The sequence below is a fragment of the Hippichthys cyanospilos genome, chromosome 17 (assembly GCF_059441005.1).
Source record: "Hippichthys cyanospilos isolate Australia breed blue-spotted pipefish chromosome 17, RoL_Hcya_1.0, whole genome shotgun sequence".
Taxonomy (NCBI): domain Eukaryota; kingdom Metazoa; phylum Chordata; class Actinopteri; order Syngnathiformes; family Syngnathidae; genus Hippichthys; species Hippichthys cyanospilos.
Genome location: NC_142385.1, coordinates 3,000,001 through 3,017,500, shown reverse-complemented (window position 1 = coordinate 3,017,500; position 17,500 = coordinate 3,000,001). Strand labels below are relative to the sequence as shown.

At 38.5% G+C, this 17,500-nt stretch overlaps 1 protein-coding gene across 4 annotated transcripts in view; it reads left to right on the top strand.

Moving 5' to 3' along the window:
* Positions 1–17,500, top strand: part of exoc6 (exocyst complex component 6) — a 63,761-nt gene that overhangs the window by 26,727 nt on the left and 19,534 nt on the right. For 2 of the 4 annotated variants that reach the window (XM_088439064.1, XM_088439066.1), the window contains exons 15-21: positions 4,531–4,636; positions 6,553–6,662; positions 8,982–9,093; positions 9,169–9,303; positions 9,538–9,717; positions 13,485–13,514; positions 17,438–17,500. The exon at positions 17,438–17,500 is cut by the window's right edge and continues 79 nt beyond it. In XM_088439064.1, the coding sequence (XP_088295190.1) occupies positions 4,531–4,636; positions 6,553–6,662; positions 8,982–9,093; positions 9,169–9,303; positions 9,538–9,717; positions 13,485–13,514; positions 17,438–17,500 (736 nt within the window). The remainder of the gene's footprint in view (positions 1–4,530; positions 4,637–6,552; positions 6,663–8,981; positions 9,094–9,168; positions 9,304–9,537; positions 9,718–13,484; positions 13,515–17,437) is intronic. The other 2 variants (XM_088439068.1, XM_088439067.1) reach the window with 1 other exon arrangement.

Sequence of the window (17,500 nt, the reverse complement as noted above, 5' to 3'; positions counted from 1 at the left end):
TTTTGCCAAAATCAAAATAGTTCTTTATATTTCTATGTGTTGTACACACAGCACGTATAGTGATAAGTATTCAGATACTTTGCAGTGACACTCATGTTTAACTCACATGCTGCCAATTTCTTCCTGAACTTTCTTGCGATGATTCTGCTCCTTCTTTGGAGTTCAGCTGTATAATGAAACTGACTGGATTTGATTAGGAAAGGCACACAGCTATCTATATATGACCCTACAGCTCACAGTGCTTGTCAGAGCAAATAAGAATCATGAAGTCAATAGAACTACCCAAGGAGCTCAGAGACAGAATTGTTTCAGGGCACAGATCTGGCCAAGGTTACAAAACATTTTCTGCAGCACTCAAGTTCCTAGGAACATAGTGCCTTCATAGAGCCTCCATCATCATCAAATGGAAGCGTTTTGTAAGGCTCTTCCTAGACCTGGCCATCCAGCCAAACTGAAAAGAGTCTTGGTGAGAAAGGTAAGGAAGAAGCCAAAGCTCAAGGGAAGCTTCTCCTCAATCTAAAAATCATGAAAGCCCACATAGAGTAATAACTTTCAGACTGAGAAATCAGATTCTCTGTTCTGATGAACCCAAGATTGAACTTTTTGCCATTAGTTTAAAACGGTACGTGGGGAGTAAACCAGCCATGCTCATCACCTGCCCTACACAACTCCAACAGTGAAACATGGTGGGAGCAACATGTTGTGGGGGTGTTTTTCAGCTGCAGCCCCCCCCCCCGTCCTACAAAAAATAAAGACTAGTTGCAATTGAAGATGACTGCGGCCAAAGAAAGCGATATCCTGAAAGAAAACCACTTCCAGAGTGCTCAAGACCTCAGACTGTACTGAAGGTTCATCTTTCAGTAGGGCACTTACTCTAAGCACACAGCTAAAATAACAAAGGAGTTTCTTCATAACACTTCTGTGATTGTTCTTGACTGGCCCAGCCTGAGCCCTGACCTAAATCCAATTGAGCATCCTAGGAAAAGCCTGAAATTGGCTCTCCACCATCATTCACCATCCAGCCTGACAGAACTAAAGAGAGAGTCTGCAAGGAAGAATGGCAGAGGATCCCGAAAAGGTTTGCATCATTGCCAAGAAGACTCATGGATTTATTAGCTCAAAAGGGTGCTACTACTCAATACTGAGCACTAGCTCTAAATACTTACGCCCATGTAATGATGCCCATGTAATTTCACTTTTTTCATTTTTAATACATTTACCAAATTTCTACATTTCTGTTTTATTTATGTCAAGATGGGATGCTGAGTGTACTTTTATGAAAAATAAGATGAACTTTTTTATTTTATTTTGGCGAATGGCTGCAATCACACGAAGAAAAAAAAGGGCCCTGAATATTTTCTGTACCCACTATACATAGAATAGATTTAATTCTCCTTGATGACATCAAGATTTCAGGGTAGCATTATTCACCACAAAACTTTAAATGTTATCAAACTCTAAATGTTATCAAACATATGTAAATGTCAAATAGCACTATTATTATGATATGTCAAAATGATTGCCTTTTCTCTTTTTTTTGTCTTTAAGAAAAGCAAATTTTATTATTTAAAGGGACAATATGTAAGATTGCGTTTTTCATTACGGACACATTACTGTTGTCCATAGCTATAACAGACATAGCAGCCTCCAGAAGAGTGCCACCCCCCATGTCATACAATTTAATGATAACTAGACCTACAATTATATTTAAGACATACTGTTGGTCCCTAAAAACACATTTATTTACACGTTTTTTAAAATTTATAATCACTTAATTTGTTTTGTTTTATTTTAATGAAAAACTGTCTGAATCTTACACTTTGTCCCTTTAATGCAATTCAATATAAGTGTCAAAATTGGGCATAATGTTTATGTTGAGCAAAATTTTTAGTATCTGCGGATTGTCGTTATTAAAGTAATTTACCTATTAATAATCAGTAAATTACAGTTACTCTTTGAAAGAAATAATTAGTAAAGTAACTGAGGTTACTTTTTCAGGGTAACTAATAACATTGCTCAGCTTTTATGTTTCTACCTTCCATGTTTTGAAGGTATGATGAATATTTGAAATGAATTTCCTACACATACGATAAGATAGTCACTTCAACAGTAGCGAGTATAGCTAAAATTTTTGTGATCATGACGCATGTTGTTTATGTCTGTGGATCCCGCTTGTCTTAAAGGTGATGAACAGAGTCTAAAAATCTTTACAACAATTACACATGAAACCAGGAATGTCCAAAGTCTGGCCCTTGGAGCCAAATGAGGCCGGTGTTCAAACTTCTGCTGGCCCACGTCCTCTAATATTGATGGGTGGCCAATAAGCACTGTCGTCTACTGCAGAAAAGACACGTTTTTATACAATTTACCAGAAGATGGCAGTAGACTTGTAGTCACACTCTTGGGAGCTTAAGGAAATCAAGTCCTTGCGCGCTCTGCCTCTCCTAACCGAAAAAACACGTTGCACATATCAAACTCAAAGGTCGTGTTAGGAGTATGTGAGCCCCTCACCGTATGACCTTTGGGTGGTGGTTTCCATTCCATTTTCAAAGTAGAGACTGTCGTGGAAATTGGCATATTTTTTTTCACTGAAATGTGTTTGCCTAGATTACTAAGAGAAAGGCACTAGATATCCCTGAAAAAACAAATGAACATTCACTTTAAAATGGCAGGTATTGTCATTTACATTTAAGGAACATAATGTAGGCTAGGTTCACACTGCAGCTTGAAGTGACTCAATTAAGATTTTTTTTTTCCCCTCTATTTGGCCGATATCTGATCTTTTGTTGATAGTGTAAACGACACAGATCCATTTTTTTTTTCAAATGCAACCCAGGCCACTTGGGTATTTGCTTATAAATCTGATACATATCTGGTCGTTTGACATGCAATATCAGCCTGAATGGCCAAGCGACAAATGTCACAATTCTGTGCTCAAAATGGTGTGTGCTGGTCAGAAATACCAAAACAACAATAACGGATGAGGTGAACACAACTCAATGAAAGGAGAATGAGGTGTATTTTTGTCTCTGACTTTTTCTCTCTCTTGCTCAGTTAGCACTCTTGCTTGCTTGGAGCGAGTGAACCACTCACTTTCAGCAAGTGAAAGAGATGTTGCTGGCATTGCACAAAATGCCATGACAAAAAAAAAAAAACTCACCTTTGCCTTCTTTAATTCTCCGTAAATTTAACAGATTGAAACTATTATGCTTCTACTATGACAGCCATTTCAACATGGCCACGAGCTTTTGTATGTTTGGTTGGGAAGGGGTGGATAACTTTGTGTAAAAATGTGTTGGATGTGTAGTCTTTTTGTATTGATGAGTGTATTTGGATGTTGGATCCCCTCTAAAATGAGGTGGTTCATCTCAAGGGTTCCATAATTAATTTGCAATTTGAATTCCAACCACGACTAGAATGGAGGATTACAAATCCCATATTATTGAGATATTTGCAGTTATTAATGTTTAACTCATTTGTATTTTTTTTTTTTTTAGTGTGAAATGTCCAACTGCATTTGATTGCTCCACGTACTCATGGCGGTTTGCGCTAAAGTCAGAAACTTTTGTCGTAGCATTCGATAGCAGCAACTGTTGTGAGTACTGATACACTGAAATAAGGCCGAGTATCTGTCCAGAACCGGTACTTGCTCGTTAACCTAGTCCAAGTTACACTGTGATGCAAAGCATCATGAAACATGTAGTCCACGGAGCTGTGCTCAAATGAATAGGGTAAAAAGTCATGTTTTTTAATGAGGATATGCTTAGTTTAATATCGGAACCCAACAATGATACTGGCAAGTCTAATCTCACAATGCAGTATGGGCGTTATATTCACATCCCTATAACCATACAATTTGTAAAGTATGACGAGGTGATTGGAAATGAACGTAGTGAAAAATTAAAAGCCCCACACATTTAAGACCCCTCGTCACATCCAGCCATCTTTACAAAATATTTGTTCATCAGGTGTGGTATACAGTTAAAGGGACACTGTGTAAGATTTGACACTTTTTCATACAGACAACAGGAGGTGCTGCATTTACAGTTGTCCGTAGCTACAACAGACATGGCAGCCTCTGGAGAAGTGCCACCCCCCATGTAATATAATTTAATGATAATTAGACCTACGATTACGTATATTTAAAACATACTGTTGGTCGTTAAGAACACATGTATTTGCAAGTTTTTTAAATTTATAATCATTTAAGTCATTCCGTTTTAATGAAAAACTTTTAAGTGAAAATTTTTTAAGTGCCCCTTTAAGTGTCCGTTCAGCTTTGCTTCGTTACAAATTTTCAATTGTTTACTCACAAATAGTGCTTGGAAAAAACTGCAGCAAAGATGTCTAAGGTTTTATAGTGGTTCCACTGTATAACTGATCAATTGCTACTGCAAATACCAAAATATTGTCTGGACACTATTGCAACTTGGCATTGGACATTGTATATTTTTTTGTAAAATATGAATACAAATAATTTGAAAAGAAATAAATGACCATTATTTTAATGTGTTAACTATATTTCTGCAGGGAGATCTTTGAATTGGACAACTACAGTCCCGTACCGGTGGAAACAGAGGACGAGTATAAACTGGTCGTCAGTCGCTTCCCATTTTACGATGCAGAGATAGAGAAGGTAAACGGGGATTCCCTGTATTAATTATGCTGACTTACTAGTGTTCTACAAGACCAAAGTTGATCAAAAGTTAAAATGTTCGGAAACTTTTATTATAAATGTTTGTAATATAATGTTAACAGATGGGTTTTCCATCAAATGGCAATTAATCTTGTTACCAATTTCTGAAAGTGCAAGATTTAGACCGTTTTGTATTAAAAAGGAATAAATTAGATCAATCAATCAATCAAATTTTATTTGTATAGCCCTAAATCACCGAAGTCTCAAAGGGCTTCACAGATGAAAAGAGGTCATGTGGAGACCTCTTTCGGAAAAAAAAGTCGTACAGAGACATCTTTTCAGTGTAAGGTACACAACAGCATCCCCTGTCAAAGCTCCCAGAAGGGGAAGGAAAAACTCAAAAACCCCAATTAGGAGAAAATCAGAAACCTCCAAAAGGGACCACAAGTAGGAGGAGCCCCCTTCCAGGCCCACAGGTTGAAGTGGATGCTGCATGTACCAAATACAGACATACACATAAACAATATAAATCACAGAAAACATATTGTGCTATATAGTGCAGTGATGTCTTGACAGCAGGCAAAGCCATTGGGCAGGAACCATCCCACATTCCAACCAGGTGGACCGCAGACGGCCGATCTCCTAACCTACGATGGCCGATCAGCGCAGGAGCCAATGTAGGCGGTCAAGTAGACCCTCACCATCTAGTTAGCCCCCTCTCCCGGCCGGAAGAGGGGGGCAGGAAAAAAGAAAAAAGAAGACAGCTGCAGACAGGCTCAATTAAAGTAAATGCTTTTGAATATAAATGTGTTTTTAGTCAGGATTTAAAGATTTCTACTTAGGTGACTGCGCGAACTTCCATAGGTAGGGCATTCCATAGTACTGGCGCGCAAATGGAAAATGCCCTTGATCCCGCGGACTTCTTTTTAGTCCGTGGGGTCGATAGCAAACCGGCATTTTGTGATCGAAGTTGTCGGGACGGAACATACAGTATGGTGATACTAAGTCGACGAGATAGGAAGGAGCTAAACCGTGTAAAATTTTATGAGTAATTAACAGCACCTTAAAATCACATCTCACATGTATTGGAAGCCAATGCAGGTCAGCTAGAATCGGAGTAATATGATTGAACTTTCTCGTCCTTGTCAATAGTCTCGCTGCTGCATTCTGTACAGACTGCAGGCTTTTAATATAGGACATGGGAAGTCCAGAAAACAAAACGTTACAATAGTCTAGGCGCGACGTAACAAATGCATGAATGAATTATTCTTCTTGGCGATATTATACGTAAACATGCTATTAGTTTTCATTGCTCTGCTGATGATACCCAACTCTATATGCCCTTAGAAATAACGGATCCGTGCAAGTGCAGTAAAGTGGAGGCCTGCCTTGCCGAGATTAAACAATGGATGTCTTCCAATTTTCTGCTTCTCAACCCTAGTAAAACGGAGATGTTATTTATTGGCCCTGCTCATCATCAGCACTTGCTTAACAATACCACGTTGAACCTGGAAAACTGTATTATTTCCCAAAGTAGTTCTGCAAAAAATCTCAGCGTGATATTTGAATAAATTAGATGATTATAAAAAAAAAAAACTTGCCAAATAAATGTGTTCTTAACCAACAATATGTTTTCAATTTAATCGTAGGTCAAGTTATTAAATTACATTACATGGGGGGTGGCACTCCTCTGGAGGCTGCCATGTTTGTTATAGCTACAGACAATGGTAATTGCAGCACCTCCTGCTGTCCGTAATGAAAAACGGTCTAAATCTTACACATTCATTCTTATCCCTGATATATTTCATGGGAATGTGACAAAGTTTTTAAAGTATCCAGATCACATACACATTTTGATAATAAATATATTGTTCAAACCAATTTTTGTATTGTTTTTGTTTCTTTTTTGTGAGTAGCAGGATTTTCCCAAAAAGCTGCCAATGTCCCAGTCTGTGCCACAGATATATATTCAAGTCAAAGAATTCATTTATGCCAGCCTCAAGTTTTCTGAATCACTTCACCGCAGGTACCTCTCAGTTAGAATCTGTAAATAGTTCAATAATTCACATTGTGTCCTAATATTTATCAAAGCAGATAGATATTAAAAGACCTGTATACATGCATATAAATGATGAAACCTTGCCTTTTGACCATTGACCGTTTAATTACGTATTTGACGAGGCATCTTTAATGCGTGGGGGTTTAATTTCTTATGAAATATGAAATTTTTGTTTGTTTTTTGCAATATTTCTAACCAGGAAGTGAAACATCTAATTGACTGAACTGCGCTTGCCGCTCCCCATTCATGACGTCATTCTAAAGTTGACAGGCAGCAAACCTTTAACAAAGAAGAAAACTAACATGACCAATGTGCATAATTCTTTTTAACTGTATAAATTCTTCCAATGCACATGGTTCATTTCTATACAACAAGGCTAACATGTACTTACTGCTTTGGCGTCATTTGTAATTTTATGACAAATCCACTAATTTATTGGCAAGGTGTATCGTGCAGTCCTCCGGTGAGTGAAGATCACAAACGGCTGCTGGTTGTCTGACTGTGCTTCCAAACACACATTGTTGCCTCTTCGACATGATCTACAGTTCAACAAATAAAATAAACATTATTTTTTACTTGGCCAACATTGTGCAGAATCTCCGAAAGTACAACCGAAAGTAAAAATAGCCACGACTGCTCAGATAAAGTGGGCATGTTTTTACGCTGCATGGGCAGTACAGGGACAGTGTAATAGGTGGTATGAGGTTCTTCCTCCTCACTGCGATGGAAGCCCCTAATCTGCTTGGGCAGGGCTGGTGCTGAGATAGCAGCATATTCAATGTATACTTAGAAATGCATCAATGAAGGAAAATTGGACGTGGTTAGGGTGACAAATTAATAACATACTGTATTCTTCGCACTATAAGGCGCACCGGATTATAAGGCGCACATAAAGTTGAAACTATAGTACTGCCTGGGGTTGCTTTATGCATCCACTAGATAGAGTTGCGTTATGCAGCCACTAGATGGTGCTTCACTAAAGGGAATGTATTAAAAACAATCAGCAAAGTCATCAAACTTTATTAATAGAATATAAATTGTATTTTTTCATACAATATAAGTGTTGTATGGCTATTATACTAAGAAATATTTGTTATTAAAAAAAAAACATCTGAAAAAACATAGAATGCGTTATCTGTAATTGCTATTTAACTACTAAACAGGAGCCGCAGAGCGCAGAATAGATCCAGATCAAACCATGCACTCGTGAACGCGCGGCACCACAATCCTTTCGATTTTCCCCTCGGCATGCATTATATATTTTTGACCAGCTATTTCGTTGTGGAGCACAAAGAAGTTAGGAATCAACGAAAGTGATGGAAATTTAAATGAAAAACATGCAACTGTATGAGTGAGGAGCCTAGCGCAGGTGGAGACCAGGCGCCGCCGTCTTTTTATTTTTTTTCCTCGGCATGCATTAAATATTTTCAACCCGCTATTTCGTTATGGAGCACAAAGAAGTTACGAATAAACGAAAATCAGGGAAATTCAAACGACAAACATACAGCGGTATGAGTGAGGAGCCAAGCGCTGATTAAGGCGTGGCGCCGCCGTCTTTTTAGTTTTTTCTTCGGCATGCATTAAATATTTTCAACCCGCTATTTCGTTAAAAAGCACAAAAAAGTTACGAATAAACGAAAGTCAGGGAAATTCAAACAACAAACATGCAACCGTATGAGTGAGGAGCCAAGCGCAGGTGAAGGCCTGGTGCCCCCGTCTTTTTATTTTTTTCCTCGGCATGCATTATATATTTTTGAACCGCTCTTTCGATATGGAGCACAAAGAAGTTACGAATAAACGAAAGTCAGGGAAATTTAAACGACAATCATGAGAGTGGTGCCACACACTCTTAAGTCCTCAAAAAAAAAAAAACGGGTTGGGCTTGCAAATCAAGTTAATTAATCGCGCTGGGCTGAGTCTGCTTTAATACCCTCGGGCCAGGTCGGTTTGAACTGGATTTTTTTTAGGCATAAACTATAGTTTATGTAGTCAGTGCATGTATATATATATATATATATATATATATATATATATATATATATATATATATATATATATATATATATGATCTATATATTAGGCGCACCCGATTTTAAGGCGCACCGTAAGCTTTTTTTTAAAAAAATCAGGCTTTTGGGTGCGCCTTATAGTGTGTAAACTACGGTAGTTAAAAGGTCCAAGAAGTTAAAATTCCATTTTAGGTTGTTTTCAACTTTTTACTTTTACTTTGCTTTTTCCTTCTTTAAGCTAATGATGTAACATAACTGGTTGTTTTTTTTCCTTTAGTTCAACAGAAATTGATGATATGTTGCGGAAATCAACTAACCTGCTGCTGACAAGAACACTCAGCAGTTGTCTGCAAAACCTCATCAAAAAGCCCCATATAGGGTTAACTGAGGTATGACAATGCTGCCAGTAAATGTCACTCCCTACATTCGTGTTGACTGAAAGGAAACTTGTTTTCTCCCCAAAGCTGGTGCAGATCATCATCAATACCACCCACCTAGAGCAGGCCTGCAGGTATCTTGAAGAGTTTATAACAAATATTACCAATGTGTCCCCTGAAACAGTGCATACTACAAGACTCTATGGCTTGTCTACTTTCAAGGTAAGGCCTCATCATCATTTTTTGTACTGTGATTTTTTTTTCTGTATTTAAGTGTTTTAATCCCACTGTACAGTGCATACTTTGTTACATCAACTGTAATTTGTTTTATCATGTTAGAAATTACATTTTTGTAATGAGTGCCCTTCCATCCCATCTTGGTGTCCCAATAAGTTTGTTTATTGATGTATGTGTGTACATTTTCCATTAAAGACTTATGTGATCTATGTGATCCAGGATGCCCGTCATGCTGCTGAAGGAGAAATATATACCAAATTGAACCAGAAAATAGATGAGTTCATCCAGCTTGCAGATTATGAATGGAGCATGGCAGAATCGGACGGTCGGGCTTCAGGTTATCTCATGGACCTGATAAATTTCTTACGATCCACATTTCAAGTCTTCACACATCTCCCAGTGAGTTGGCGCTACTTTGTAACCTTTGAATGTAATTATTTTGACTGGGTCATCGTTCTAGTCTAATTAAAGAATTTGCACTTCTTTGAAACTTTGTGCTGCTTAGGTAATTGCCTTTTTGATGGCAGTATCTATTTGTTTTGTTGAAAAACCCACCATTTGTAAAATGTTCACAATATCTGCCGCAGATATCTATAGTCTAGAAGTTATTTTTTTATGAAAAACAGTCTTAATGTCTGGTTGTAATACGATAATTTGGAATGTTGTATGTTGATTTGTCAATACCCATGACACTAACTTTCTTACTTGACAGCTCTTGCATGTCATCTTTAACTAAGACATTGTAACATAGTTCGTTTAGCGTTAGCATGGTGACCAAGTATTAGTCAATTACTCAATAGCCTTTGAAATGACACCTTGTTTCACTCCCTTTAACTAAGCCCTTTCCACCCAAACCTTTACTTTTCTGCCTTGTTAGGGCCCGAGCAGCTACCGCTGCGAGAGCCCTCTTGTTTTTCTCCAGATTATTATTATTATTATTATTATTATTATTATTATTATTATTTACTGTGCAGCGCTTTTCCATTTTTGAGGGCCTAAACATGCACGAAAAGTCACCAAAATTTGCACATTTGTCGGGCCTGGTGAAAAATTGGATATTTTTGTGTTTCCCAAAACAATGCAAAAAAAATGGCTCTGCAGCGCCACCTAAGGTTGAAAAAGTGCACCTGGTCCCGGCCCGTTTGACCTAGAGCTACGAAAATTTTTAGCCATATGTAGGACCTACAGACCTACAAAAAAGTCAGCGCGAGCCATGTGCTCAGATGTACAGAAAAAGAGTTATGATTTTTTGAATGTGCATTTTTGGCCCATTTTTGCACGTTTGCAGGTCCCAAACTGCTCTTTGTTTCTCCTAAACGCTTTACTCAATCGCCTTCAAATTTGCTGTGGTCAATATTCACACATAGGGGCACAAGTGGGCAAAATTTGGTGCAGATCCGCTGGCATATATGATAGGGGCGTGGCTTCAAATTATGTGTTCAATTTTTCCTTCGCCAAGAGGGACAAAAACCTTAATAACTTTGATGTACTAGCTTAAAAAAATCTAAAACTTCATAGACACATGGAAACTTATGTCTTTAACACCTTTAAAAAAAGTTTTTTTAAATACCTACTAGCGCCGCCTAGTGGTTGATTAAAATGTCATTTTTTACACTTTCATGTATTGTGCTCAGTCTGTTTGAGTAAAACAAATGAAAATTGGTCAGAATATCATTAATACATGGATTATTAAGGTTTTAAAATTTTACGACTTTTCGATAATGGGCGTAGTCTGCACGCCACCTCAAAGTCAGATGACTCGCCAAAACGAAAAAAGTGGCTGTAATTGGCCCCAAAATGGCCTTATGATTGGAAAATAGCCTCTCACTCCCGGCCCGTTTAACCTAGAGCTCCAAAAATTTGTAGCCTCATGTAGGACCTCGAGCCCTACAAAAAAGTCAGCGCGAGCCATGTGCTCAGATGTACAGAAAGAGAGTTATGAATTTTTGAATGTGCACTTTTGGCCCGTTTTTGCTCATTTGCAGGTCCCGAACTGCTCCTTTTTTCTCCCAAACCCTTGACCTGATCGACTTCAAATTTGCTGTGATGTTTTATCTGACTGTGAGGCACAATTGTTCAAATTTTTGTGATGATCCGCCATCAAATATGTTGGGGGCGGGGCTTTATATTATGCCTTTGATGATTACTTTGCCACATGTGAAACAAACCTTTATAACTCAGCTTTACAAGCTTGGAAAAATCTGAAAATTCACAGAAACATGAAGACTCAAGCCCTTAACACAAGTGTTTAAAAAAATCTTCAATTGCTTATAAAGCCATCTAGTGGCAAACAAAAATGTCCGTCTGATGTCTCGCCAAAACGAACAAAGTTGCTGTGTTTGGTCCCAGAAGGGCTTATCTTTTCTAAACTTCATATATTTGATGGGTTTTCAATGCGGAATACACCTATTAACGTATTTTTTGTTATAGTGCGAGCGCCACCTAGTGGCAGCCAAAAATATAGCATTTTTTAAACATTTTTATGTGTTTAGCTGAGCCCTTTGAAGTAATATCGCTGAAATTAAGTCTGAAAAGCCTCTAGACAGCCCTGCTGACCTCCACCAAATTTTACGAAGTTTCGATAATGGGTGTGGCCTCTACGGCCATTTTCATTCCGAAGCTTTATCTGTCCAGTAAAAGTTGCTGTAATTTTACCCAGATGATCTGATCTTCTCACAATTTCACACATTGGATGAAAATATTCTCCTGAACATATCGACAAAAATATATTCCAGTTTAAAGCTAGCGCCACCTAGTGGCTGCAAAAAATGTCATTAGTCGAACGATTACAGTCAATCCTGTTTGGTTTGACCTACAGCTATGAAACTTTGTAGGCAAATGAATGACTAAATGCCCTACAAAAAAGTCAATACAAGTGATGTGCTAGGATGTACAGAAAAATTGTTATGAATTTTTTTAATGTGCAGTTTTGTCCCATTCTTAGACATTAGCTGGTCTCAAACTAGTGCCTTTTTCTCTTAAATGATTCACCCCATTACCTTCAACTTTGGCATGAATCATTATCCAACTGAGGGGCACACATAGTCCAAATATCGTGAAGATCTCTTGACATAAAAGATGGGGGCGGAGCTTCAAATTATGTTTAATACTTCCTTTGCCAAGAGTAACAAAAATCTTAATAACTCAGCTATGACAGCTTCAAACCATCTGAAACTTTCCTGGGCCTTTCAAAGTAATGCAATAATACAGCTATGTGATAAACTTTCAAATCATTTACAGCGCCACCCAGTGGCGGACAAATATATCATTTTTTATACTTTTATGTACTGTGAAATGCCTGTTTGACTAAATGAACTAAAAAATGGTCAGAAAAGCTATGACACATTGGAACATTAAGGTTCTCAACTTTTATGACTTTTCATTAAAGGGTGTGGCCTCTATGCAAACTCAAAGTCTGATGTCTCCCCAAAACGGTAAAAGTTGCTGTAATTGGACCTAGATGATCTGATGTTTGCAAAACTTCATATATGGGATGGGAGTCCAATGTGAAACACACCTACAAGCCTATTTTTTATCATAGTACGAGCGCCACCTAGTGGCAGCAAAAAATATAGCAAATCCTTAATGTTTTTATGTACTCTGCTGAGCCCCTTGAAGTGATATATCCCTTAAATGTTTTCTGAAAAGCCAGTGGCCATGCCTTATGCCCCCCACAAATCAGTACAATGTTTCGACAGTGGGTGTGGCCTATATGGCATTGAAAGTCACAAAATTTGAACAATAAAAGCTGCAGTAACTCCACACACATTGTCCCACCTTGTCTAAATTTTACATATTTGGTAATAGTCCTGCACTGAAGTGATCTACAACAAATTTTTCATCATTCATAGTCCTTGTTCATACCCCGACCTGTTCATACCCCAACGTGCACAGGTCTGCGAGGGCCCTTTATAGCTGCTTGCAGCTCTAGTTCCACTTGTTTTTTGACTACCTCAGTGTCCACACCCTCCTGAATAACTTGTATTTTTTCTAATATTTCCTACCTGTTTTATTCCTTGAACAGTTTGACTTGTGTTAAGCACGCAATATTGCCTTATTTAAAATTTTCCTCCTCCTGTCCATTTATTCTTGCCGCATTTCTTGTCCTGTCCTTTCCTGTTTTCCCCACCCTTTGTCCATTTTGGGTTGGTTTGGGGTCTGCTCAGAATAACAACAATGACCATGCATCAATGTCGGTGAGTATTTCTACCTGAATGTTGTACTTAATACTGTAGTTTCACTTGCAGGGGGTGATGAAAGCATGCTTGTATTTTGCAGTGGCTGAGCCATTGCTCCAAATCTGTTTTCTTTCAGCTTATACTTTTTCCAAATTGTCTCAAGATATACTCTGGTGTCTTTCCCTGAAAGATTATGGTTCCGATATAGAGCGTTAAATGTCAAAACACTGTGGCATCAAATGATAAAAGCTGCTGTTCTTTGTCTACTTGAATATTTACTCATATGCCAAGCACTGCTTTATTTGTAATCTTCCAATGTTTGTTTTTACTGAGCTGGCGATTTTAATTTGGGCTTGGATGTTGTCATACATATTGTGCCCAAGCTAAATTACATTGCTGAAAGTATTTACTCACACATTGATAGTTAAAGGTGTATAATATCAATCATCTAAGGCATCCATACTGTTTTTACAAACATGTGAAAGAAAGCCATTCTCTGGAGCTCACTGAATAAAAAGCGTGGGACTGTTGATGGGATGATGCTGGGGCAACAAGTCAGGAAATTCCTTTGCTTCTAAATATTCCACTTGACTCTTTGCTGTTTTATAAGAATGTGGACAGCAACTCGGCGACAGAGTGGAAGGTCACGTAAACTAATTGAATGGAGTTAGCACATGGGAAGACACATATTGTGAAAATGTGGTCAATTTTAAAGTCAATTGTGACAAACCTCCAAACTTCATGTGATCTTCCGATTAAGAACAAAGTGGAGAGAGTTTCTGTGGCTATACAGCTGCATGAAAACCACACATCCCCAAGTGCAATCAGTGCAGTGTCAGATGCAGTGGTATAGCGAATGCTGCCACTGGACTCCAGAGCAGTGATTGGCGAATCACACTTCACCATCTTCCAATCTGACGAATGAGTCGACATTTGCCGAGTGCCAAGGGAGCGGTACTTGTCTGGCTGCATTGTGCCAAGTTTTATGGAGGGACAATTATGGTGTGGAGTTGTTTTCAGGAGCTGATCTTGACCCCTGAGTTGCAGTAAAAGGAACCAAATGCTTCAGCATAGCAAGAGATTTTGGACAAATCTATGCTCCCAACATTGTGGCAAGTTGTCCCCTCCCTCCTCCTACATGACTGTGCATCAGTGGTCCAGCAAGGTCCATTAAGGCAGTGGTACCCAACCTTTTCATCACCACGGACCGTTCAACGCCTTACATTGTTGTTTTTTGACACTTTGTATTAATACCACTACAATGGTCACTTACAAATGTGCACAAAGTACAATAAAAGAACAATCTGGCTGCTAAATATTGTGCTGGCAATGCTGCGCTATCATTAGCTTAGCACAGTATCTATGGTTCAACAGCTGTTGAGTGAAGCAAACGCTGTACATACCAGTTGTCCCAGGTTCTCGCTTCCGGCTTTCTACAAGCCAGGGGAGTGCTCTTGCTTGGCTCCGTTTTGTATTGAAAGCTCTGCTGGCCGTGTTGGATCGCTCCCGGTAACCGCAAAGCGGCCGCCATTATTCACTCCTGCCCCCTGCGTGAGCCATTGAACGTTCCCGAAGTTGATTGGCTGTCGCGACGCGAAACGCGGAAAAAGTAAAAACAAAAAAATGTAACCATAGGAAAGGCAAAATTTCGCTTCTCGTGACTGCGCGCGGCCATTCGCATCGCTCCATTCGCGTCCATCGCGTCACCCGACGCGCATTCGCGCCCAGTCACGTGAACTCCATTTACTACAATACAAAACGCTCCGCTTTTTCGCCTCGTTCGCGTTCGGTGTGCACGTACCATTAAACTAAATCATCTTCAAAACATTATTTCTTGTGCAGCCCACGTGGCCCGGTACCAGTTGATCCACAGACCAGGGGTTGGGGACCACTGCATTAAAGCATTAATGAGGGAGTCTGACATGGATGAACTTGACTGACCTGCACAGAGTACTGATCTCAATGTGATGGAACAACTTTGGGATGAATGTGAAGGGGAGACTGAAAACCAAGCCTTCTTGTCTAAAATCATCATTGTGCCTTTCTAACACACTTCTGGAGGAATGGTTAAATATTCACACATGTTCAGAAATGCACTCCTTAACTTTGTGCACAACCTTCCCAGAAGAGCTGTAGCCATTATATCTGCAAAGGGGGGTCCTGCGTCATAATGGACTCTGTGTATCACAAATAGTATGCCACCCAAGTTCATATGCACGTCAAGACTGGTGAGCAAATACTTTTAGCAATACAATCCCAATTTACCAACAACCCAGAATAATTGTGTTAGTATTCTTACCAAACTCTTTTTTCATTACATCCCACTCACTGTTAGACTGCATTCTGACTGTTGCATGCTTTACTCATTTAGGATTATGTAGAATTATTGATTTTTCTTTTGTTGCATGAATTGGGGAAACATTGTCAAGTTTATCCTAATGACAGCAAAAGGAATTTGCTCCTTTTTATGGCCCTAATACATTAATATTGTCAGTGTGACCTGTCCGATCTTTACTTCACTACATCGGGATTTGCATATAGTCAGTATTGATATTGTCTGGAGTAGGAACGTGAGATGGGAAAGGATTAACCTACCCTAAGACTGAATACGTAGTTCCAACATATTGCAATAGGTTCTTTTAATATCAATGTCTTACCACCTATAATTATTTACATGAATATATTTTAATTACCGGAATGCAATTACAGTGATTTCTGAATTGTTCCATGACTAAGCTTCTTACACAAGTAACTCATGCAAAGAAGGAGTTTTTAATGAAGGAAAAATAGCATTGTATGGCATCAAGCATAACAAAATAGATTGCAAATGAATAAACCGAAAGGCTTCAGCACAACTGCAACCCTCGTGGATGAGTGGTTGAGATGAAGGATGTATAAATTAATAAATTGGTTTTTATAAAGTGTAATTATTGTACATCCTATAGTATTGGTGTATTGGGTTTTTGTCGTTGAGGGCATGGCCTTATGCGCAATATCATGCGTTAGAGTCATTCAGTTTTCTTGACAGTAGGGATTTGAACCCAAGGAAAAACACCTAAAGAAAAAAAAAAAAAAAAAAAAATATATATATATATATATATATATATATATATATATATATATATATTCGTTCTATATGTCTTTTCATTCAAATTTTGCTTTTTTGTATAAACAAACACCGTTGGCATATGATTGGAAACAAATCCTGTATTATCTTTCGGCATATTTGTCTCACTTATCGATGTTTGGTCTTGTGTCTTGTAACTGATGTCCATTTAGTACATTTGCATTCTTCTAACACCCACCTTTCATGACAATTTCTTTTTCCGTACCTCGCTTTACAGTGATCCCTTGCTACTTCGCGCTCGATTTTCATGTCCCGGGTCTTTCGCGGATTTTTTTTAGACGGGAAAAAAAAACAGACCATTGGAAATCTACCTAGATTTCTTTTAAAATAAAATGGTATTTCAAATGTGAACTCTCCATTGTTATCATGTTTGGTCATGTACAGATTTGACTTTCAACATTCAACGTCCGGGCTGCTGCTGACCACAGCTGCATAAGACTTCAAAGGAAAGGGCTAACTGCTCACTTACTGTACAGTGTATAAGGTTTAATCATTTAGGATCGAAGTAAATATGTGTACTGCAGTCATATTTGTCTTAAATAATATGTATAGAATCAAGACTTTTGACATTTAAAAAAATGTGAAAATGTGATAAGTGGAGGCGCTACTTCTCGGGTTTTACTTTTTGCGACGGGATTCCCGTCTCCGTTACCGGGATCACTGTATTTCTAGTTCTTCCAATGACTTCATACCTTCCCTCATTCAGCAGTTTTCCTCATTTACCGTACCACTAACCCTTCTCTTTTCCTTGCATACACAATCATCCTCTTCTTTGTCATAGCCTCATCTTCTCTCTTCCTTCTTTTCTCTGTAGGGTAAAGTGGCCCAGACAGCTTGTATGTCAGCCTGCAAGCATCTGTCCACATCACTGATGCAG